This window comes from Aythya marila, assembly GCF_965140915.1.
Source record: "Aythya marila genome assembly, chromosome: 13".
In the NCBI taxonomy this organism is placed as follows: Eukaryota; Metazoa; Chordata; class Aves; order Anseriformes; family Anatidae; genus Aythya; species Aythya marila.
In genome coordinates, this window is record NC_139054.1 from 8,285,472 (window position 1) to 8,310,915 (window position 25,444).

General features: G+C 47.2%; 1 protein-coding gene across 5 annotated transcripts in view; it reads left to right on the plus strand.

Annotated features, from left to right (window-relative positions):
* MBNL3 (muscleblind like splicing regulator 3) overlaps positions 1-25,444 on the plus strand; it is a 98,694-nt gene that overhangs the window by 16,440 nt on the left and 56,810 nt on the right. For 3 of the 5 annotated variants that reach the window (XR_014318396.1, XM_082770685.1, XM_082770684.1), the window contains exon 2: positions 17,433-18,408. The exons of the other annotated variants lie outside the window; for them this stretch is intronic. Coding sequence is in view for 2 of the 3 variants with exons in the window: in XM_082770685.1 (XP_082626811.1) it covers positions 18,235-18,408 (174 nt within the window). In the remaining variant the exon portion in view is untranslated. The remainder of the gene's footprint in view (positions 1-17,432; positions 18,409-25,444) is intronic. 5 annotated transcript variants of the gene reach the window in all.

Genomic DNA, 25,444 nt, shown 5'->3' on the forward strand with positions numbered 1-25,444 from the left:
TAAATATGAAAGTTTGTCTGTTGCCCCTGCAGTGTTACAGCATTTAGTAAACTGGGGCAGGGGGAAGGGTCCTTAGTCTGGGTATAGCTGCTGGTAATTTTCCAGGAAAAAAAAATAATAGTGCCTGCACTTTAAAAAGTGTAGGGCCTTATTTTCAGACCCTGGCATCTTTTTTGTAGAATCATCATAGGATGGCTTGGCTTGGAAGGGACCTTAAAGTCCACTCAGTTCTGACCCCCCTGCCATGGGCTGGGATGCCACCTGCTAGATCAGGTTGCCCAGGACCTCGTCCAACCTTGAACACATCTGAGGATGGAGCATCCACAGCTTCTCTGGGCAGCCTGTGCCAGTGCCTTGCCACTCTGAATATTCAGATTCAAGCTGCACAGTAAGTGCACATACTTGGCTGCTTACAGAAATGTACACTCACTGGTATTGTAATCCAGAGCTTGTGTTTGCAGGCAGTGCCTCTTGGTTGAATGCAACCCCTGCACAAAAAATCGTCTGTATGTAGATACTAGAATGTGAACAGTGATGGCTGTGTGACTGGATAACGGGTCAAGACCCCCTGAAAATAGAAGCATACTGATGTTGTTAGCAAAAGCTGTGGAGCATGTTTTCCTTGAAAATTGTTATTCAATATTGTCCTTGGTGTCTTTGAATTAAACATACCGTACAAAATGGCTTGCTGGAATTTTGACTGTACTGGAGGATTGGATATTGGGTAGTCATTAGCAGCAGCCAGAGATGGTAGCATGACCTACTGAACAGACAGCAAGATGCATAGGCACTAGCAGCAGGGAAATCTAAGACGAGAAGGCATGGAAATATATGTACAAGGTAAAACTTGCACAGCCAGCCCTTATGCAGCAAATAAAGCAAGGTCTTACTGACCTTGGCAGCTGTACAGGGCAGCCTTTGCATAAGAATGACTTGTGCTTAATATGCTGGAGAAATTATTCACGGACAAATATTGTTTCCTGCAGCACTGGGGATGTGATCTTCTTACTCCACCTCCATTTGCAACGTAGAAACACAAATGCATCATGGACAGGGTAAAAGGAGCACCTGACTCTTCGCAAACTCGTTGAGTTATTTTTTTTTTCTGTGATCTGGAGAAGAAATCTGGTACTGTCCTGCCTGAGCTGAACTTTTCCAGTGCCTTGTAGCAGCCACCTTCTCTTGGAGGCCTGGCAGTGGCTGGATATAAAGGCAGCATGGTGGGTGTCTTCCTTAATTAGTCCACGCAGTTTGTGTCTTCTAACAAGAGCTCTGCTCTGTTGCAGGCACAGGAAGTAGTAACAAGGAAGATTGATAGGAAAACACTAGTGTGGAGGAGGGTGGCATTATTGCTCTGTGAAAATGCGTGTTTTGTTTTTTTGTTGGTTTGTTTTTTGTTTTCTTTTACTCACAAACCTAGGCATCTGCTTCTCTGGAGCTGGGTCTGAACTTGGACTGTCCAGCCCCCTGGTAAACCCCTGCAGAAAGCTTGTGTTCCTGGATCCCCAGGGGCAGAGCTGTGGGGCAGGACGGCACAGCATCTCAGAGTGCCTTGCACTCCACGTTGTGCTGTGGTGAGGCAAGCAGAGGGACCTCGACCTGCAGGCTGGCACAGTGCACGTTACATGCCGGGAGATTCTGAGCTGGCAAAGCTTTGTTTTCCCCAACTTCGCTGTCAGCATCTCCCGTGCTCCAGTTCCTGCGTGCAGCTCTGAACCCAGCCAAGTACAGCTCACCTGCTCTTCCGAGTGGGCAGGAGTTACTACAGAGCCTATAAATGGTGGCTCCCCACATCAGAGCCTGGTCCCTCTCCAGTTGAGACGGGGGTGGGACAGATGGACCCTGAGCTGGCCGGAGCCTCCGCTCGGCATGTCCTGGGGCCTGGCCAGTCCCTGTGCTGCCGCCGGTGTGGGGTCTGTGCCTGCCCGGCTCCGCGTGGGCTGGCAGTTGCTTCCCCTGCTGAAATCAAGTCAGTGTTTCGCCCAGCTCTGCAGCTATCTGCTAGTGCAGGTTCTCACTACTTACTCGGTACCATGGGCTTTTCTTTCTCGCCCTCACCCACTGAAGAGATGAGTGCCATAAATGCCCACGTTCCAGAATCCCTCTTGCGAGTTTTGTCGGGGCAAGGTCTCCCAGGGCTTTTTTGGAGGGATACTGGGAGAGGGTCAGAGATGGTGTTTGTTAATATTGATCATGGGGAGTGTAATTAATGTGGGTATAAAGTGTTAAATGTTAAATTAAAATGGGAGATTTGAAAGCAGTCAATAGATCAATTCTGAGGCTGGGATGAAATGCTCAGACTTTCAAACAATAATCAGATTCCCAATAAAATCTCCATTGTGTATAATTAAAGGGGTTGCAATATTAAATCAGGTGTTAAGGGAATGATATTTAGAGGATGCTGACAGAACAAAGATCCAGACAAAAAGAGCCCTCCTGTCTGCAAGCAGAGCCCCTGACTGGGCAGAAATTGTGCAGAGAGTGGGGAATGCACGGAACTAGCAACTAAAATCACAAAAAGAGGAGAGTGATGAGAAAGCTGCAAACTCCTGGCTGCAGTGCTCAACATCAGGCTGGCTTTGTCCTGGTAGGTCCCTTGTACTTGATCCATCCATGTGCATGCACGTCTATGCCTGAGGTCCTCGTGTTGGCTGGCCAGCCCTCAGAGAAGTGAGGGCAGCGTGTCAAAGCCCACCCCAGCAGCAAGTATCCCATGCAAAAACCTCCCCAGGAGAAAGGGGGAAAAAAATATTACTTATCAACCACCACCATGTTTCAGTGATATCCCAGCTAGTCAATAAGAGCAAAGGCTTTGGGATCAATGCTCAATGGGATCAAAGATCAATGCTTTGGGAGCTCGTAGAGTAGCAATTAAGGAGAGGTGAAGTTAGGCTCGGCTCTACATCCAGTGGGATGTATGGAGTGTCCGAGGGCACATAGGATTTCCAGGATGTGTCTTTGAAATTTGTGTATTTTTTTTTTTCCCTCGCCCTACAATCTGTAAATATGTAGAAAAGGGTGTGGAGTAGCAACTTCATAGTTTAACTGGCCTGTGAGTAATGGTACCAAACAAGTCCTGCTTTGTGGGGCAGCGTCAGGCTTTGCTCTTCCAGTCAGCTTAATTTTCTGATGCCGCAAGCCACGTGGGAGTCTATAGGAAGCACCACAGTACCCATTCCCCAAATATGTATCTTTGCTCTAATCCCTAAAGGGATAATTCAGAACATAGGACAGACGTAGAATTTGCTCTGGGCTCTGTACCTGTCAAGGTAACATTACCATGAGGTGGAGGGGGGAAACACTACTGTGCTGGATAAGATGAATGAACTTGCTCATTAGCCCTGGGCATTTATTTCCTAACCTTGTCCTGTACCTGTGATGTGATTATCTGTGAAGACGTAGCTGTAAGGCTCTCCAAAGCCTTGAAAGACGCATGTTTCAAGAGTAGGTTCTCACTTTGTTTTATAATCCTGGTGGCAGCCTGTGCTGTGTAGTTCTTGAGGTTTAAATGCTGATTAGGTTAATGGATTGTAATGTAACCCCACCCAGCCGGTCATCAGTCCCTTGGAAATGCCTTGTGATTGGGATCATTATTGCTTAATTGCAAGCCCTGCCTTACCCGTGGACTTGGCAAGGCTGGAGCTTACCCTGCTCCTTGAAGAGTGGAGGGTGAAGAGTGGGCAGGGAGGTGTCTGCAGGGCAATGCTCTCCTGGTGCCTTTGTGTAAAGGTCCCTAAAATTTCCACTGGCATAACTGGGCAGAGGCAGATCTTTGGAAAAAGTGCCCTTGTGCTGTAGCCCACAGAAGAGCTTCTTTATTAACAAATCCTGAAGGTGGGTTAGTTATATTGTAGCCCTTGTTTTCAAGGTCACTCTTAATATTTTTTTTTTAATTGCAAGTTTGCTCCCAGATCTGACATTGCAAATGAGACTTGCTGCAGTGAGCGTCCCCAAATGGTTGGAAATTATGACATTTCATCTCAAGATTGCTCTGTGTCACCCTGACACTCCTCTTTATCTAAGACAAAAGCAAGCTTTACAGACTGCCGTACATAAACTTTAACTGGGAGTCCCTAAAAAGAGATCTCTCTGAGAAGAGACTGGTGCTCAGCCTGCAGCATATCATAAAAGTGCAGGGGGCAGGGAGATCAAAGCGTGACTGTGGGCGAAGGCTCCAGAGGAGCTTCATCATCCTCCTTCACAGAGGAGCTGTTGAGATCCTTGCTGAGAGAGGCCAGCGATGCACAAAGCTTGCACAAGTGATGGGGAGACCGGACAAGCACTCAGTGGGGAGCTGGTTGGGGAATACCGAGCAGGCCAACCACAGCAGGCTCAGGAAATCCTCCGAGTTAAAAATAGTGGGTGGCTGGGTGAGTGTCACGCTGGGAGATCACATGTGGCTGCCTCATAACTTTTGGGTGGCTGCTGGGCTCCAGGGGGAAGGAGGGCCAGTCCTCCACCCCTATCTGCCCCCTTCCTCAGGGGTGCTCTGAGCTGCACTGTCCTGTGCTGGCACTGCCGCAGTGAGGATTGGAGTTTGGGGGCAAAGGTTCTGGTACAAGGAAAAGAGCAACCTGCTCTGTGGGAGGCTGGCGAGGTGCTGTGCTCCTTGTTGGGGCAGGAAGGTGTGAACCTGGGGAGTTTTTCTGACAGTCTGACCCGTTGCTGTGCCCTGTGCTGTACATACAACGCTGCTGCTCCTATACCTGTCCTGCCCTCAACCTCACCTTTGTAATCTGTAATGCTGGAGAGGCTCCCCAGATTCAGCTGAGCACAGTGTGCTGCTCAGGGGGATGTTCCCTCTCTGCCTGCACCTGCTTGCAGACAGGAGCAGAAGAGACTTGCAGACAACATACTGCTCAGAAGCATCATGTTGGAGGACTTGTGTGCTGGGAGGCAAGTGCAGCCTCCCGTGACTGCCCATCAAAGAGCAGCGTCTTGCCTTCCCCGGGTTGTTTCTGTGATTCTGGTTCCAGTCTGCTGGGTTCTTCCACCTACATCTTTCTTCAGTATGAGTAGGAGACCAGCAGCTCTAGGCAGCACAGGAGGGCTGAGGGGGTGCTTTGCCCTTCATCCCGCACGCTTTGCCACCCTTTATTCCTTCCCTAGAGAGAATGACAAGGAGCAGAGCACAGATGCCGGCCTCTGGTTGCTTGGAGTCTGTTCCTGAAAGCCCTGATTCTCCCCAAACCATACCCCTACCAGACAACCCCCTGGGCTAGCCCTGGCTGTGCTCACGTGAAGGTGAGGACCCTCAGAGTGCTCCTGCGCTTGGGCTCTGGTGATCCTGGCAGGGCAGCAGCAATGCGTGCGCTGTGCCTGTGTCAAGCCCCAGTCCTGTTTTTCCTGACCTGAACACATGGAACAGCTTGTTCTCTATTGTCTGTTAACCCTTACAAAGGCGCTTAATCTTGTTCTCCTTTGTTCTGCATTGGTTGTGCTCGGCAGGGTCAGGTCCCTGCTTTTGGTTTAGGGGCAGAGCCTCGCTGAATAACTCCGTGCTCCGTGGGGCAGAGCCTGTGACGGAGTTAATTGCTGAGTGATGACGGCCCTCCCCTGCTGAAGATCTGCTCCCATGAGCTATTTAAGCCTCTGTTTCTTGTATCTCCATGCCAATCAGATTAGCCAGTGCCAGGAAACAGACCGTGGCCTGCTTGCTCTTGGATGCACCCTTTTTCCTCCTTACCTGTTTATCCCAGTCAAGCCACTTCCCGCTCCACCTTGGTTCTTTTATTGAGTTTTGTTTCTTCCTTTTCATTTTCGGTCTCATTCTGGCTGTCTCTCCCTGAGGCTGTCTCGCTGCATTTTGACACCCAGCCTCAACGCTTAACAATAGACCAAATTCCGTTCCCTGCCGTGGTGCAGGATGCTCTGTTTGCAGCGTGTTGGTGAGCTGTGCCCCCCTGCTCTGCCATGTCGTGCTTTCCTTGCTTTTCTCTACAATGCTCGTCCTGCTGTAACCTGGATTCCCCTTAATGTGCAGAAGTAGAGATCTCAGGTTCACTGGAGCTACTGAAGGTACTCATCTTTGCAGCAAAGCAAAAGGAAACGAGTCCAGGAGGGGAGAGCGTTCTCTGCTCATGTGGCTAAGAGCTGCTCAGCTGCAATCGATCCCTGTGGCTGTTCCTACCCAAGCATCTGGGCATCACACTGCTCTTCTCCATGTTGGACTCTCCTGCTCTCTTGCTGCAGATTTCAGGAAGAGCTTTGCTGTTGCAAAAACAAACAAACTCAACACCCCCCCCCAGTCTCACAGGACCAAGCGTTCCAGCCTGGCCATGTGCGCTAAAGCAGGCCCATCCCCTGTCTCTTGCAAAGCCCCACCTTTATCCTTATTCTAAAAATAAAATGCAAGGACATTCCTTCCTAGTTACTCTGTTCTGTTGTTGTGACCTCATTAGACTTTCCCAATAGAAAATTTCATTGAACTCCTCCATTAGTGGTGAAAACAAACAAGACCATTAGACTTCCTCTGGAAAAAATGCATCTATATCACAGGGAATTGCAGGGAGCCAAATTTCCACAGCTGAGTTTGTGCTGTATGCATATGTTCCCTTGTATGCCTTTTGTAAACAAAGTTATCTTCACACTTAGAAGAATTTAAAACAATTTTTATCCTTTAGATCTGATTTGCCTCCCCAGTTTGAAATAAAAAAGCTTCTGTAATGTTAAAAGGAGCAAAGTGGCTGCTACCTGGGGTTGCAAGAAAAGAGGCTTTTGTTTCTCCAGACCCCCAAGCTAAATATGTTTTTGAGGCTTATGTGTGTGCATGTACGTAGGAATGATAGCCAGGTGATGGATTGCTAAGCCACATCATAAATTCAGTTTGTCGGACACCTTTGATTACCTCCTCTGCACTCTGCCCGCAATCATTCTCCTTCAAACATCCTTCTAATGTTCTTAACAGCAGCCAATTAAAACAAAGACTCCTCTTGCCATCTATCCCCTCTTCCCTCTGCCATCACCCAAGCTCCTTCTCTTAGGGGAAGGAAATAAAAGCACTGATGGAGGTTCTGAGTGTGTGCTCAGGGTCTGGGGGAAAATATCCCCATTTAGTTTTCATCTGCTGCTTTTAAAGTCAGCTGGCAGGCACCAAACAAAGCAGGGGGGGGTGCCTGTGTGTCTACCTTGCTGCTGACCCAAAGTAGCTGGGGGCTGCAGGGTGCTGGCAGGAAGGACAGGGCAGGTAGAAGACACCACTCATCTGGACATGGACCCTGGCTAGCTGGAGCCCACCTTCTGGTTCTGATTCAGTGGTTTCATATTAAGTCAGATGTTTTCTGGAAGAAAAGAATGCCACAGGTGTTACGTGGGAACTTGGAAGTAATTCAGGTCACCAAGATTTCCATGGGGGAGAAGTTGGAGGCCATCACGGTGTGGATACAGGAAGGTGAGATAATTGAAGATCTGAGGACTTCAGCTGAAGTCCGTGACTCAGGCATCTTAGAGACAACGGAGGATGTTCAGTCACTGGAAAGTTGATTCATCTACCTGGCAGTGAGATGAAGAGCAATGAATAATAGATTTTGGGGTGTGTGGAAGGCAAGAGAGGCCAACACGCTAATTCTAAACAGCTTGGAAAGTGCCTCAAGGGTGACTTTGGCTTCTCCTTGCCTTTTTTCAGGGCTTAGCTCTGTTGGCTCCTCTCTGTGCAGCTCCCCAGCCATTCCCTGTCCCACAAGAACACCAGGCGGGCAGCCCCTGGGCCCAAGCCAAGCAGGTGGCACTGGATGCCAGAAGTACACTTCCAAAACTGGCACCTAAACCTTCCACATGCCTCTCTGCTTGGCTCTTCCCCCACGTGTACTGCAGCAGTGCTTCCCTGCCATGCCAGCAGGGTGTTTATTGCTGTGCAAGCAAGACTGGAGCTGTTGGACATGCCTTTCATCCTGTTGCAGCCTGCTGGATTAATGGGGCAGGTGTGTGTGCATGCTTCCCCTCCTCCCTTTCTATATCCTGTTTCACGCTGTAATGGCCATGGGGTCCGAGCGATCCCTTCATCTAGTGCTTATACAGCCTTTACCGTAGGCATTTCTTAATGCCCAGTTGCTGTTCCTGGGTTTCACGGGCCAAACGTCGTGGAGGGGATAAGGAAGTAACAGCCTCCATTTGCAGAGAGGTTGAGCAACTTGTCCCGTGTCACTTCTGGCACCCATGGCTGAGGTGGGGTTTGAGGCTCTGTCTCCAGAGTCTGGCACTTGCAGGCTAGAGCACCTATCCTGTGGCAACAGCAGGTGTGAAAATAATGCCTCTGGGGCTTGGGATGAGGCTGCTCTGGATTTTCACTAGCACATGGAAGTGGAAAGTAAGCTCTGAGCTGTTTGCTTTTCCTGGTTTCCTATCAGTTGTGTTTTTTTTTTTTTTTAATCCTGAAAGAAATTATCCTAATTATCTTGGATGCTCTTGTTACCTCTCTTTCCATTTCCTTCTGTCATTGCTTATTTGATTTGCTACCTGAAGATGCTGCTACAGGTTTGAGCTGAGGAATAATTCAAGGCTTTCCTTTTCCTGAGTCCTGAATTGTTTCACAAATGGTTCTTCAGTACCTTTGTATGCTCTGTGCCCTTCTGTGTAGCTCAGAAGTGACAGGTACGTTCGTTATTGCGCATGACTCCTCATTTTATAACACATCATGTAATTCAGATGGACTTGAATGTAGTAGCATAAAGACTTTGGAGGCCTGCCCTGTGCGAAGGGGAAAATTACTGTCTGGCCCAGAGCAATGGCTTTGTGATGACTGCATTGTGTTCTGGTGCTCTGTGTTTGTACCAAACTGGTTCACTGCCAGGTTACTTATGGCTTATCCAAGCGCTCAGTACAAAGAATGTTAAAAGAAAAACTATTTTTGTTTTCCGCGAATTCCTCCAGCTGCGAGAATTCAAACCACTGCACAAGTGGCTGTATCCTCCCTCTGCAGACCTGTTTTCACCAGGTAGGGCAGAACTAACGTGTTACTGTGTGAACCGACGGGGGTGTGTGCGTGTAAGAGCACATTTACTTTGAGGAGATGTGGCGTGAGACCTGAAAGGGAAATGCCTCCCTGTTACTCCCCTGGAGGTGATGGCTTGCTTCTTGGAGAAAATCCATCTCCTGGAGCACCAGGCTTTGCATAATTGGCAAGTCCAGAGTGGGCTGGTCATAGCCATAACTGTGCTGACCCTGCAGCGTTTTTCCTCAGCTCTTTCTTGTGAGGAGGCCTCATCTCACTCCTGCAGGACCCTCGGTGTTGCAGGTGTGCAAGTTGTTGTTCCCCGTGGCCGTCTTCTGAGGCTGGGGCGGAGATTTGGTGGCTGTGCTGGGGAGCACAGTGCTGGCGCTCAGCAGGCCATCCCCTAGATTAGAGGGGAGCAGTGAGGATGTTTGAGGTGCAAGGACGTGCACGTGGGCAGAGGCACCCATGGAGCACCAGACCTGCTGAGCCTGCCCCATGCAGTAAGGCTGCTACCTTCCTGAAGCTCAAGGCCTTCTGTGCAGCGCTGTGAATGACCGAACAGGCCTCAGATTTCAGTACTTCTGCTGTTTGGTGGCATATATTGTCTGGCTCAAGGGCTACGGCCACGCTCAAAGCTTAGGAAAGGCTCGTAGGTCACTGTTGTGCCAGCAGAATCCCACAAAGGGCAATTCAGTGAAGGGATTCCTATTCCTTCCCCTCAGCCATGTCCCTGTCGGCCTGCCCAAACACGCGCGGACACTTAGCTGATTGGCAAGGACCTTGGGGGTTTCTTGAGCACTGAGCAGGATAATCAGATAGATTGTGGGATACATCTGCTTGATCCTATTTCTTATGATTACGTGGTGGGGAACAAGCCTTAATGAGCCTTGGCCTTTCCTGTCTCCTCTGTAAATCTGTTTGACTCAATTGAGCTCTCTTTGTGTGAGACATCTCTCTTTGTGCTTGGAGATGGAAGCATCTACCTCTGAAGCTGGCTGTGCTTTGAGCTGGGGTGTGGATTAGCTGACCTCCAGAGATCCCTGCCAACTTTTTTTTTCCCCTTTCTTTTTTTGTGTTTGCAGATGGTGTAATTGTGGTCCTAACCCCTTCCTAGCAGTGCTGGCAGCGAAGGGGATTTTAGCACCAGTTCACAGCAGCATCACAGCTGTTTCTGTGCGACAGAGGAAATGCTGCTTTTGGGTTAACCACCTTGCTCTAACATACTCCCTGGTCCCGGGAAGCTGCCTCCCATGTGCTGGAACGATGCTTGAGCAATGCTCCTGCTTCACTGCATGCTCAGCAGAGCATCCCTCGGGAACACCCATACCTCACCTCGGGGTGCAGGCGGTCTCCATCACTCATAGCAGAAAGCACCACAGTCCTGTCCTCCAACTGGTCCCAAATAAGCTGATAGGAGGAAATCAAAAGCCCGAAAGAACAGAGATGACTGTGGCGGTGGGGTTGTTAATTCTAACAATAAATCTGTTCAGCAAAGCAGGGAGAAGTTTCCTTTGAACCACTGTACCACACACTGTCCTGAAACACCCTATGGAAAGACATTTGTTCTGCTAGGCACACGTGTGGGTCCAGTATAGTAGCTTCTCTCGCTTTGTTCAGAGGTAAACAAATAAAATGGATCCTTAAACCGTAATACGTTTGTAATACCTTTTTGTCTTAGAATTTCCCAGCAGATAGTGGCAAGTAGCTGTAAGCCTTTTGCCCGTGGAAGCATTTAGGAGAAGAGCTAGTCCTGCAGGTGCAAAGGGGAGAGGTGTTCTTTGAACTTGAACTGGACAGGAGGTGGTGGAGGTTGGTGATGAAGAAAAACAGAGTATGAGGATTTCAGGTGGCTGAGGGAGTAGGAGCTCCACAGGGAAGAATGATAGATTTCAGAAACAATTTTTTCCCAAATGTTTCATTAGATCTGGCAATTATTTTTCCTGTGATTGTTTGCTGCAGGTTTTAAATGTGAAGAATTGCATGTGTGTAATGGAGGATAAAGTTCCCAAAGTTTATTTATATTTTTTCTCTGCACTGAAGCACTTCCCTCCCTCACAGTGCTTTATTTTATCTCGTGGGATTTTTTTTTTCCTTCTCCCAGTAAGAGAAGTGCCTAGGTCATGCCAGAGCCATTATGAGCAGCGTGTAGCATCCAGAGGCGAGTGATGGATGATCCATTTTCCGGAGGACACCAGCACAAAGCACTGTTGTCCCTGCAGAGCATCACGTCTGTCTTCTGGGGTGCCATAAATCCTTTAGCAAGGTGCTTCTTGGCAAGCTTTCCAAGACATGGGATGCAGTATGTGCAACTGCAGCTGCTGAGGAGCGGAAGGATTTTCCTCATGCTGCTCTTTCCACAGAGGTCATGACTTGGGAACCCACACTTCGTAAAGTTACTCCAAGCCATAGACATGAGTGAGTGTGGGGCAACAGGGCTGAGTCGTTAGTGGCTCTTTGAGTGTGGTATTTACATGCCCAAGCATCCGGCTTTTGTGCACAGCCACTTCTGTCCTTGGTTTGTATCCTGTCAGTGAGGCTTTTGTGTTGCAGCAGCGTTGGGGGTGTTTTATTTGAGTGTGTGGTTTCTGGGTTTGTCTGTCCTTTTCTGAACAGACAGCAATGAGGGCTGAAGCTGACTCTTGGGCACACAGTGTGATCCTTGGTGATTCATGGCCCCCTACATCTGCAATTAGGCCTTGAACAGAAACTTTCCATGCGTGGCCACAGTAGAGAATCTGCTCTTTCTGATTAACTCGTAGAAGGAAAAATGTCTTTTTTTGTCTTTTTTACTAGCTATGAAGGTCTACCTTAAATTAAGTAAACTGTTCCCTGAGGGAGAAAGTGTCCAGGTACAGACTGTTCACAAAGGAAATATTCAAAGTGTCTACTGAGCTCCTAAAGTGTTTGCTTTAAAGTATAAGAGCCAGAGTGATAAATAGAGTATTTTCTTATTTGAAAGTAAAAAAATACCTCTTGCAGGTGGCAGCAGATACACGGACTTTCTTCAGGCTGTATCCTGCAGCCCGTTAGGTGCAGAGGCAAGGAGCAGAGCTGTCGGGAAGCCGGCCGCTTGCACAGATCCCTCTGTTCCTAGCACATGGAGTGTGCGGGCCCGGGGGTGGCACCCGGCCCACTGCCTACACGCTGCTGGCACTGGCACAGGAATTTGAGTCTACAGCAACTTGAATGCTGCTGATTTTTATGTGATGTAGGGTAAGAGCCCTGCTAATCTGGACTTGCGTAGTGGAGGATCTGTGATCCTTGATCTTACGGGGGTTATTTCTGTGGTACAACCTTGCCAGTTCCACTTGTGAACCACTCCCAAGAGAAGCAGAGCTGCTCTGTGATCTAGTCATGACAGTGCCTCACTTGCCATGGGCTCTTGTGAGGCTCAAACTGAATTTCTCTGATGTCAGAGAACTGAACTAATATCATCGTATTCCTGGCTTGGTAGGTCCTGAATGAAGATACGTGATTTTTTCTTTTTCCCCTCACTGACTATGAAAGCTCCCTACAAATGTGGCTTACCTTTTGTCACGCATGACTGCCAATAAATGTACCAGTGCAGCACTCCCCAGCAAAATCTTGTCTTTGGCTGTGCCTTCTTGGTTCCTCTGAAGATCAAGATGCAGCTTCCCATGTCCTTCTTTATTACTGCTGGGAAAGTGGAGGAGAAAGAAAGAACTGGGGAAGATGCTCAGGCTTGGTTTTCTGTGGGTATGCAAAAAATGCTGGTGGATGGTAGCAGTGTTCTGAAGGCCTTTGTTTCTCTTTCAGAACAAAATAGTTCAATGTGCTATTTTTATTGTTCCTGTTTCTCTTTGCCACGCAGTATTTCCAGGAACACAGCGTTTATTTGGAAGATATTTTTTGTCACTGAAATTGTGTCACTTCAGTCTGTGAAGGAGGGGTTTCACCATCCCGGCTTATCCAAGGAGGGAGGAGTGGGTGCACTAAGCTTTTCTGCACCCATCAGAGCGCAGTGAAACGCCGAGGTTACAGAACCATCTATAGGTGCAAGGAATGAAGAGTGATGCTGTCATTTGTGCTGTCAGATGAATTTCGTTCTTTGAGGAAAAAGCCATAGGAAAAAAAAAAAAAAAAGTTTTGCTGGCTGAAGAGCAGAGTTTATTGCTGCAGTGAAACAAGGTATTTACCCATCCAGGCTGGCTTGTCACTGAAAGCTCAGACCAACAACTTGCAAAACTGCATAAAGTGTGCTGCTGTCTGGCAGTACAGAGCCGAGCTCAGACTCATGGGAACGTGTCCTTCATTCCTCCGGGAAGTGCTGGAGGCTCATGTTGAGGAAAGGAGCATGGAGAGTGCTGGCTGCAGCAAAGAAAGAGCATCGCTGGAGCTTGGCTTTGAGAAAGCTCCAGTGCCCCCTCACTGTCTGCCCTGGCTCCCTTCAGCTGAAGGGAGATAGCTGCCGTTCTCCCTCACCGGGACTGTCAGCTTGGATGAAAGCACTTCTGCTTCTCAGCTGAGCAGTCATGACCTGGAAATTGTTGAGGAACCATTAACATGCAACCCCACCTTGCTGCTTTTACTGAGTCATTTTTGTATTTCTGAAGGAGAAAAACAAACAAAACAAACAAACAAACAAAAAAAACACACAGAAAAAAGGGGGGGGACATGACCGACCCAGCTCCTTAAATAGCATCATTTATACATGGAAGCTGCTTGAATCCACCCTGTCACATAAATTACCATCTCCGAACTTGGCTGTCAGGAAGCATGCTCATGAGCTGACATCCATGGGGGGTGGCAGTGGAAGGGGATCGGTTTCATGGAAAGCAGGAGGAATTCAACGGTTCAGTGAATACACTTGTCCTCACGTTACCTCAAGCAGCGAGGGCATCTCGGTCCTGCCACAGGCAAGCTCTGCCGTGACCTTCGCTCATGACACTGCCCTTGTCCTGGTCCCTTCGGTAGCTGCAGGACTGGGTCTGATGTCTGGAGCAAGCCCCTGTCCTGCTTCATTTCAGGCAATTAGTGCCTGGCCCAGCAAGAGGCCCTGGAGCAGGGGCTTTAGGGTTATTTTTTCCTTAAAGGGATAAAAAAGACACTGGACTTTCTCTCTTTTGCTGCTTTTTTTTTTTTTTTTTTTTTTTTTCAGTTTTGCTGCTGCTGCAGTTGCAACTAGATCAGTCCATCTGGTAGTGAAGGAGCTGAGCCCTGCCAGACAAATCTGGCTTGCTGAGCAGCAGCGCTGGGAAGGGTTCAAAAGGCAGCACCTACCCTTTGTTGTATTTCCTGCAAGCTAACGAAACCAGTGTTTTGTGGAGCTACTTTGTAACCTTGTTATGTTGGTTTTGGCATGGATGCTTTTATTCCTCCTGTTTGAAGTAAGTGGGAGAACAAAGTGACTAAAATGCCAATTCCAAAAACAGGGTAATGCGGAGTTGTAAAGATGTATCGTGGTGAGAATGGTTGCAATTGTTTGCTGCCAGGAGTTGAAACGCAGAGAAGTGAAACTTTAGAGCATCAGGGGTGGGTTTCTGTCAGATGTTTTTATCTTCTGGCAGTCTGCACGGAGTCTCACTGCAGTGTTACGAAGCCTCTGTGTGATGTCAGCCTAGAAAGCACACGTTTTAGGCTTTCCCTGTGGCCACATGGAGAGGGAATTTGCAATAATCCAAACATTGACAGAACTGTATTTGTTGACTTGCAGAAAATCTTAGCTCGTACTCCTCTGGGCTGCAGTCACATAAGCCTGAACACGATGACTTCTGTCTGCGCTTGCTCCTCTCCCGGCCTCAATAAACCTGGGGACCAGATTCATTTATTTAGGCCCCAATTCAGCAAAGCACTTAAGTACAGGCTTCAGCTCTCTCCTTTCCCATCAGCCTGTCGGTGTGCTCGGAGTGAAGCGTGTGCGCTCTCCTGAGCCCATAACAAGCGAGCGAGCTGGGGCAGCGTGCGCCTCGCCTGTGCTTTGCCCTTTGTCAAGCAGGCAGCAAAACCGATGCCCTGGTATTAACATAATTTATTTAGCTCCCCCAGTACAGGAGCCTTTGTGCTAGGGTCTGAGATGGTAGCCTGCCCGCCTGCAGAGAGGTGGGTGGTTTCTGTGGCACCGAGTATTCCTTGTGTCCTGCTCTGGCCTGTTGAGCACACCACTGTGCTCTTCTGCAGGGCGTGGGGCAGGGGTCCCCTTTCTGTTTCTATCAGTAGAACATCAACAAATGTTTCTTCATAGTTTTTTTTTTTTTTCATAATGGTTTTAAGAGAAAACATCAGTCGTGTCACGTGTATCTGAGTGTTTTGGTCTCTGTAGCTCAGCGTTTCCTGGGATTCACGTGACTTACCTTCCATTAACGTGCTTCTCTTCGTCGGGAGGATTCTCAGAACAGCTTACTGCATGCGAGTGCCTGTGAAGCCCGTGGGTGCACACGTGTGTTCCTGAGCTACATGGGCAGGCGACAGCAAGATGAACGTTTCCTTTGTTGTGGTCTTAGGGATTTCTCAAGGTGAAAGGGCTGGGAAGTGGCAGTTGCTCTGCTGCCTGTACACCTGGCTGTGGCTGTGTGAAGTTCAGACCCTCGCTTCCCCAGGAGTGTGAAGGTGCAGAATAGGCAGCTCATCCACAAGATTTCAGTCTGCTCAGAACAGCTCCTGAGAGCATTCCTTCTAATCCCCACCCATATTTGACCTGTTCTAGCTCGTTTTGAAGAGCTGCACCCAGCCTGTCCCTAGCTCTCTGCAGAAAGGTTTCTGCGCAGCTTTTCCTGCGTACTGAGCTCATTTGAACTGGGAGCCCAGAAATCAGCAAGTGGGATTCATGTATAGATTTGCCCCACTCGCAAAATCAGAATTGATTGAGAGCATCTCTGTTTCTTACGAAACCCAGAAGACATGAGCGTGGCTAGATATGTTTTTTTTTTTTTCTTTTGCTTTGAAGTTTAAAACATGCCTAGCAAATCTGATCTTTGCAGTCTGTTCCCCACCTGATGTGCAAAAATGCAGAGGTCTTTCCAGAAGCATGGGTTCGCTGAATCTTTGTGCTGAAGGTGCCATCCTGAACGCAGAAATCTGGGCAGTTTCTGTTATGAACTTGGCTTCAATTAGCCTAGAAAATACTTGTAATGTAGGTTTAGCAAATGTTGTTTTTAATGTGAAATAATTCAATCCATGAATCAAACAGCCTCCCTGCCCCACCCCCTGCAGCTGATGACAGCATCTTCCCACACTCCTTCCTTGGTAGCATTGTTTGACTGTTCCAGCTCCAGTAGGTTTCAGTTACCAATCAGCGTAATTGCAATAACACACCAATAATAAGAGGAATTTAAGCTTCCTTTTCTTGTAGTTGAAGGCTCTTGTGCAGAAGTTTGAAGTCTTAATAGCAGTCACACGAGCAACATGCTGCACCCATTAAGTGTCTGCAAGAGGGAACGGCAGCACGTTAGAATGATAAAGGGCTGGATTTGGGGGACTCAGAAACAGCCCACTCCTATCAGATGGCGTCGGTACATGAAATATGAGAATGGAAAACTCTAAGGATGGCTTAACATTTTAATGGATGGCAAGGACACCCTGAACAGAGATGTTCTGGGAATTGCTTGCAAGTTGCTGGGACTGGAGTAATTAGAGTTGTCTTTAGTCTCACAGAAAAGCACGGCTGTGAACAACGAGTTAATATTTTCCCCTTGCGTGTGGCTCAGGTTTCCCCGTCAGGTTTGCTATGTGTTTTTGCAGGTTCCAAATTTGTGAATCGGTAGTTTGTGCTCAGGTGACATCCCAGACCGCTGCTGCAGCCAGCAACGGGTTAAGCACAACACCTTAGAGCAGTTGGAGGGCTGAGCTGTGGCAGCTCCTTCTGCTTTGTATACAAGAGAGCCACCGGCTGCTCTTCCTGCCAGCACGCTTCCTACAGAAGGGGGAAGGAGGGGGGAAGATTAATGGAAAAAATACACATATCAAGAAAGACCCAACAGCGAAATACCCCTCCTTTGTCTGGAAGGGCTGCCCGCTGGTGCCGCTCCCGGCCGGCTGCCTGCTGGCGGAGGCTCGCAGGCAGTTGTGGGGTCGCAGCCACGGGTGTCGGGGTGTGGGGTGCCCAGTGGGGTCTCAGGGTGGGTGCGTGGGTGTGCGGGTGGTGGCACAGCGGGGCTGGCAGCAGCCGGCGGTGCCCAATGCCCGACGCCGAGCTGCGTCCCCGGTAGTGCCGGAGGCCGGCGGCGTCAGAGCGAGGCATTTTCTGTGCAGTGGGCACAAAAATGAACGTCTGCCAGAAGAGATCGATGTGAAACATTCTCTTTTATTGGGTGGCTGCCCAGCCCTTCTGCTGCAACAGTAAATCCAATTGGTTGCTTCCTCCTACCATGCGCAGCTTCATGTGGGAAATGCCCTTTTTATCTACAATGGCTGACTGCACTGTGCCGCACTGTCAGTGTCTGGGGAGCCCCTCTCCAGCGAGTACGGCTGCTGCTCACAGCTCGAGTTCGGAAAGGGGGCGATTGTCTTGTTGTAGCTGATTCTATTTCTCTTTTTCCTGCAGGTTGCTGAAAAGTGCCTTTCCTGAAGCCACCGCTGCTTGGATTTCTGTCTAGGGCTGCCTCTCTCTTCCCCCTTTGCCCCCCTTTCTTTTTAATTTGGCGTTGCTTGCAGTTCATACCCTGACGGCAACTCATCCATCCTCTTCCTTTTTTTTTTTTTTTTTTTTTTGCTCCCCATTTACACACAGTTTGCTCAGCCATTTTTCTTCCCCGAGTATGTAGCAAATATTTTAAAAAAGGAAAAAAAAAAATCTAACATCCTTCTGCTTGTTTTGATGCTCGTGAACCGTAATTTTTAGAAGCAAGAAAAAGAAGGAAAAAAAAAAAGTTTTCCCCCTAAGGACCGAGACCATTCCACAAACTGAAGTGCTGCCAGCAGCATATGCTTTTTGCAAGAATAATTGAAACCATTAACTGGAGAGCACAGAATTCTTTTGAAAGTCTGCCAGTTATTTTCAAGTAACTTAGGCAGTGGCACAAAATATAACACTTATATTTTAACTTCTACAATTGCACTTTTAGGAGCTGGCCTCTAATTTGATTTTCAGTTATTCTGATAAGATTTCTATTTTATGATTGGCTTTATGTTTAATTCTTGTTTAAACAAACACGATTTGACTTAAATGAAAACCTAAGTGCTGATGAATAGGAGTTCTACCAAAGCAACAAGTTAGTTATTTCTTCACATTTAACTTGAATTCACTTTTTTACCCTTTTTTTAAAAAAAAAAGAAAAAAAAGATCAGCAGTAAATATTGCCCTAAAGAAGGGTGTGATTGCTTGCATTTTAATTTTTGTTTTTAATATGGCTGTAAACGTTTCCCTGGTTCGTGATACAAAATGGCTGACATTAGAAGTGTGTCGAGAGTTTCAGAGAGGTACTTGTTCTCGGTCTGATGCAGAGTGCAAGTTCGCCCACCCGTCACGGAGTTGCCATGTGGAAAATGGTCGAGTTATTGCCTGCTTTGACTCCCTAAAGGTGAGGACTGTCTAACACATGCATTACCTAAGCTCACTTGCTTTCCTTCTCTTCTGAATCACTCGGCGTGCTGGGGTATGAGATATACAGAATAACTGGTTTTTGTTCCGTTTCTGCGGAGAGGTTGCTGTTGGTGTGGGATGTAACTCCCAAAATCTAGGTTAGGCAGGAGTCTGCTTTTCCTTTGTTCAGTCTCATTCAAAAATTGAAAGTTTCAGACAGCTTTTTGTTTAGAAATCATAGTGATAGTAGAAATAAGTGATGGGGGGGAGACTCTGCAGCAGTTCTGTTTTGATTGAGTCTGACATCAGGTGCAATTGCATGAAGTGTCAGAGATCACAGGGGGAGAGAGAAAGAAAAAGAGGATTTTATCCAGAGCATTTTCTGATTTCTACCTCAGGTCTGATACAGCTCTCACTAAAATGGAGAATTCATGTGGGCAGCAAATGCAACTGAAATGAGAAAAGTAGAGAACTGAAACCCAGTGCTTTAATTTGTGTCCAGAGCACATTGGCTATGTATTCAGTGCAGGGATCTGAAATGTGCTTTTAATGAGCAGAAATAAAAGCAGCATTTTAAGATAATGAATCAGCTTTATGTGTATTTCCTGGAGACGGAGTTGCAGTTGCACTCTACCACTGTCCTGTAGATGAGGAACAGGCTAAATATTTGGAGAGTGGTGTTCACAGGGAAAAAATGGTTGTTGGGAAAATGCATTCTGCAAGGGATATAAAAACACAATTGTTCCGCTAGTATTGTCTAAGTTAGAGCTGAACCTTTTTGCTAGTGATCATCTTTGTAAAGTCAATTTTGCAGGGAGTAAATGGTTCTTGGTTGCTTGTCGCTGTCAGAGTTCCAGGGGTAACTTTCAAAACTTCTGAAATACTCAGATTCTGAGTTAGGGTGGGTTGACAGGGGACGTGAGCATCTCTGGGTCACTTCACTGGAGGTCTCTGGAAAGGAACTTTTTTTTTTTTTCCCTCTCTCCTGAAAGTGGGGCCCCTCAAAGGTGTTTTAACTAGGATGATAAAAACCTTGAGATGTCATGGATAAGTGATTGCTTTCGAGAACTCTTGACATTGTGTTTAATGTTTTGATTTGAGTAATTAACCTGTTTGAATATCTAAAAGGAATCTGGTAAATTTTATAAGCTGAAAAGTTTTCACTTGAACTTCAACTGTTGCTTGAAAAGCTTTGGGTTTATTTTTATGAGCACAATGACTAACAGAACTGGTGGAATTATGTATGTGCAGGTTCAGACCAGGACTGGATCTGGTCTAACATGGGCTTACCCATTTTATTACTGTTTGTGGCTTCTTCATATTTTCACTTCTGTTCCCTTTTACCAAGAAGTTCAAGCTTCCTATTTGCATTTGGTTTTGCTCTTTTTAATCTGAGCGTATACAATGACTTAGTTGTACAGTGACTTTCAAATGTTCATTTACATTGCTGGCCTGCTGACAGTAAGAGACAGAAATATTCTTTATCAGAGGGGGGGGGAAGTAATGTTCTTTATGCCCTTGAAACTTCTTGAATTGTAGCCAGTGGCAGTGCAGATATTTTGAATGAAGAGATTAATATGTTTACGTTTTATAGCATTCATTTGTGAACTGAAAGGAGTGCTGTAATGCCATGTAAGATTACCATGTCTTTTGCAGCACCTGCCCAATGCTTGCAGCTTTCTGAGGGGGGCATCCACTGCGCAGCCACCCCTCTTGGCACTGAGCTACTCTGACAGCAGTGCCCAGTGCATGACGATTCCCCGCGTGCCCTGGTTGCAGCACAGTGTTTGTAACGTGCCCAGGCTCTCTGTGCTGGGCCTTCCTCTTCCTCTGCACAGCTCAGGCCGTGGGATGTGCAGGACATGTATTCACAGCACAGGTTCAAATCCCTGCTGCTGGCAAGAGCATGCACTTCTCCTGCATCAGCACTGAGGAATGTGATGGGGAACACCATGTTGAAAAAGGGGAAAAAGAAAAAAAAAAAAAAAAAAAAAAAGTGTTGGCTCTATTGGTATGGTCTTGGTATGTCTCTACAGCTCAGCTTGTTTCCTCTCTAACTGGCTGTTAATAATGTTCTCATTGCAGTTTTCTCCTGACACAGTAGCAGATGCCCAATATGTGCTAGTTATGTGGCCTGAATTTTCATGGGAACAGGTTTTCCAGATTTTTCAGGCTTCCGATAGCCCTGCAGAGGGCCAGCAGCTCTGCCTCCCAGGAATTACAGCTGGCAGAGAGCAGACAGTTCAGCACGTGGCCAGGGGTTGGGGGGGGCTAGTTCTGCACCCCTCTCCTCACCCAAGGAGTGAGCCACAGCCCTTCCTTCCCCAGCCCCACAGCTCCTCTGTGTAACCCCGTGGGTCCAGGTGCTCCTGTTGGGCAGAGCCTGGTTCTGCCATCCCCTGAAGGGTGCAGCTCCCAACCCTGCTTTCCCAGCCGTCGTGGCAGGCTAACAAGGGTGGGTAGGTGGATGTGTGAGCGCACACCGCACATTTCCCAGTGGAGATAACCGCCCTGGTGACTAACCACCCGAACAATAGCCTTTCTGTTCTTGGGCCTTGCGAGCCCAGCTCCAGCCCTGTTTGCAATGGTATCGAGGGGCTTGTGGTCATAACAGTGGCCTCCCTTACCGGTGGCAAGGGCAGCGTTACGCACACATCCAGAGCTGTAACCACCTCTGCTGTCTGGGTGCATAACTATTCTCTGTCAGTGGCTGCGATGTGTGAAAGTTCATCTTTGTCTTTCACCATGCTGCTGCTTGCTGGGGAGGAGGTTTTCAGTCCTCCAGCCCACCCTAGGCTTGGCCTAGCGTTGTACTGAGGTCCCCCTGTTAATGCTGTTGCATTCTCAGACCTGTTACAGGGAGGTTTTCCCTGCCCGTCCTGTGCACATCTTTGTGTGCTCAATTGCTCTTCCCCTCTGACAGCTGTTAAACACCAACCCTCTCCTCTCCGGCAGAGGGCTTTATGACTGCTTAGTGCTCTTTTCATCTTTTCACGCCCTGCATTAGCCGAACATCTGTGTTGCTTTATTGGAGACAGGATATAAGATGCTTGCTGCTAATAAGTTTTCCCGTTGTCTTGCAGTCGCCCAGGGCTTTGTTCAGAGGTTGCTTATCTGCATCCATTGTGTAGTGCTGTTGCTTGTTTTTTCTCACAGACCTCTTAAGCCTGAACAATGCGTTCATACAGGAACTTCTGATAACCCAGCATACAATGGTTTCACCTCACTGGTCAGGTCACGCACAGCATCTATGCGCTTGCTGCACCTTTTTTATTTTTTCCTTCCCCAGCCTCGCACAGCAGTTCTGCTTCTGTCACAGTGGTAAGAGCAGCAGTGCTTCCAGAAGTAGTCAGAATGCTTTGGTGTCTGTTGGCTCACATGTGAGGGTGTGCTACCTGTAAGCACGTAAAAAAAAAAAAAAAAAAAGGACTCTTGGTGAGGTAATGCAGGGGCTTCATCGATGCTGCGGTGGGATTCACCAGCATACACTCCGTAGGAGTGATGTGTAGTTGTGAAAAGCTTTGGTCACGAAATATTTGGGTCTTGATTAGGTTGTAAGTGCAGGGCTGGATCTTGTCCTGGAACTGTGGTTCTTCGAAGGGGGAGTTTGCACATTTGTAGGCAACAGAAGGAACCTTTCTCAAGCAGATTGATACGAAATTTAAAAATAGTTCCTGTGAGAAAGCTGTTCACAGATTTGAATGAGATGCCAAGAGATCTCTCACTCTCTACTCATGCTTCCCCCCCCTCATTAGTCTTTAGGAACAGTGTTATTAATTTGCCTGAATGGAAGGACAAGCCTGCCCTGCTTGGTGAGGGGCAGCTCAGGGGTACCCAGTCCAGCTGCAGCCATGCCAGCCCTGTTCCAGAAGGGACCACAGAGGCAGGTGGGCAGTGGCCAAAGCCCTGCAGTACCCCCTGGGCAGGTCTCACGAGGACACTCAGACATCACTTAACAGTGTCACTGAAGGAGAAAGATGTGGTCTTCGTGAGGTGCCCTTCACGTGCAGGGATGTCAGTACAGACAACAGCAGGCTCATTTCAGAACAATGCCATCAGCTCATCCTTTTCCAGAGGGAAGACCTTGCCGCCACCTCACCACCCAGCTGCTAGTTGGTGGGGTGGTGTGAAGTCCGTTATGTTTCACTAAGGAACGTTTGTTTAAGAAGCTATAAAGTAGAAAATAACATTTGAGCAAAGGAGAAGACTGTACTGTCATCGCTGTAAACTGAGATGCCCTTTGTGTTCATTCATCAGCTTTTCTCCCAGGCTCAGTATGCCCTGGCCCATGCATAGCTGGTGTTTTTTATAAGGGTCAGGACATGGTTTGCTGGCTCATGGCAATTCCTACAAAGGCTTGTCGTGGCACTGTGGTGGGCTGTCTGCGAATGCTCATAGAGTCATTAACCTTCCTATTCAGATGGGATCAGGCAGCCGCGGTATGAGTCTGTCTGATTCTTAATTCACTGGCCAGCAAATTGTTAGTTGTATTCTTCAGTTTCTAAGGATGTCAGGAAGAAAAAGAAAAAAAAAAAGTTCACTTGAAACACAAATTGATAAGCAGTAAGCTGATACAGAGAGCATTAGTAGACAGTGAGGAGGTATTTAAAGAATATGTGGGTAATACACGCCAGGTGTTCAAAGAAGCTTTAATTTATATTGCTCATAGTTTGGGTATCTGTATCGTGACCTCATGGTTTAAAAAAATACAAGCCTAACTTTGTGTTGTTTTTCTTTTTTTTTTTAATTTTGTTTGAATTTGCTTTATAAATAGGTGTTTCCATATGCAAATTAAAGTTTTGAAGAGCACTTCAAAAGACAAAAGACTGTGTGGTGAAAATTTTAGGGTTATGAATTTTGACTTTAGGAGATCAGATTTAAAAATACTCATAAAGCTACTGGGTGTTTCAATGAAGTTCTAAAGAGAAGTTATCTGTGAACATGCATAAAATCAGTAATGTAGTTTTATTTAAATCCTCTGTTCTCTAAAAGAGGTCACTATCTGGTAATCGTATTCAAAGTCCCACAGCAACCTGAAAAGCTGACTGTGTTTAGGCCTGACACTGGAGTACCTGAGGTTGTTCCTTACAGGTTTCATGCTGATTGGTACTTGTTTTTTGCCGACTTCATCAGAACTATTTCTGATTGTTACTGATTTGCAGTCAAATCTTTTCAACTTAAATAAACTACAAACTGGCAAACAACTGAAAACACCCACTAAACTTAGCATATGGTTGCACTCTTCCAGAGGAAGAAAGAAAACAAAGCCATAGAGATATTTTTGGAGAGACCCTGACTATATCTGAGCTCAACATAATGAAGGTGCAAATAAGTCAGGTGAAGAACTTTAAGCCAAGTTACCTGTGTGAGAAACCTTTCCTTCCCATCAGTTAGGTCACTTACCTGCATAGTGGCAGCTTTTGATGATAAGACATATTTGCAGCAGCACACTATTGACAGTCAGTGTCTCGTCTGGATGATTGCAAGTCTTATGGCACGCTTTAAGTTTATTTTTTTTCTAGTGAATCAAATATCTGGAAAAGGGAGAAATGTATTTAGACTAAGTTTTTATTTATAGGAACTGTTGTGAATGTATTTCTCTCAAAATAGTCACTTCTGTGTGAAGTACCACTTTGGTTTTTACAGCAGAACCTGACAGGTGTGTGCTGGTGAATCTGGCTTTGGTGTTTAAAAGGATGCTGTCTTGAGCTGTCCTCTTGCTGCTCTGTCATAGGTTGAACATCTGAGATGAAATCCCCTTGGTCTCAGCTTTTTGTTAAGGTGCTGGATGGGGAACTTAAAGCAACTGGAAACAGACCTGTGTTACCTGCTGACTCTGCAGAACAGTAACAGACAGCAAGGGGCAGGAAGGTATTATTCATTGCAGCTATTTGCAAAGATGTAAGGCAGAGCCTTTGGCAGGAATCTCTTTTCTGTGCTTTATAGCAAGCAGGTGATTTTGAGGCATACTGTAGAGGGAGAAGGGGTTAGCCCTATCCTTATCTCCACTGGGTCTTTCTGCAGCTGAGCAGCCTCAGCAGGGAATGCTTTATCTTGGCCTTTATGTTTCCAAGGATATGTGGCTTGTAAAAACCTGGTGTTGTTCAAGGATAACATGACAAAGACAAGATGTCCATAGATTTTCTTGTGCGTAGTCTAGTTTTGGTGCTACGCTGGAGCAGTGCTCCCTTCTTAGCTCATTGCTAGGAGAGCCGAGGAAATATTGGGAGCATCAAGTAGCTCTGATGGAAACTGAGAAGTGAGACCCCATCCCAGTGTAGAAGGCTTCTTGGGGATTCCTGGAGATTCATGCTTTCTTAACTGATAAGGTTTGGGTGACTTCTTCCTGAAAGAGTTGGTCCTGGTATACCAAATTGGCCTGAATGGCCTCAGACTCTTATACCTGTGGAGGGTAGATTTTGGGTGCTTGCTTTCCCAGGAATTCATGTGCTTTGTAGTGGGTACTTGGCAAGCTTGGTGTTATGCTGGGATTTAACTCGTCAGGGAGATGCTGAGCAGATCTGTGTATGGCAGTGTACAGTTGCCTGAATTTGTGGTGCTGCTCTCACGTGTGGTGTCCTTGGGTCAGGGTCAGAGAGTCTGGCAGAGGTGCGAGTGCAGACTTGCACTTGAGGGCTGGGCCCCTGAGGTGGTCTTGGTGCAAGGAGCCACACAAGACCTCTGTAGTTTTCTTTTAGGTATGTGATTTTATTTTTTTTTTCTAACTTTTCCTTGGGAGAGTTTCTCAGATGTGTTTGCATTTTCCCTAGAACGCGTTGGATAGCAGAGCTGTGGCCACAAACTTGTTCCGAGACCACACTTTGGAGGCCAGCCTCTTAGGGGAGACAGGCCAAGCAAATTCAACAGCAGGATTTTCCTGCCAACCTCTCCTCTCCTCATCAGCCAGCCCTGGCAATGCAGGGCCTCTGCTGCTGTCTGCAGTTCAAAATGTCCCGATCTTGTCCCCGTGGCGTGAGCAAACCACTATCCCAAAAGGATAAAGCCAGCAGCATTTACATTATTAATATCAGCCA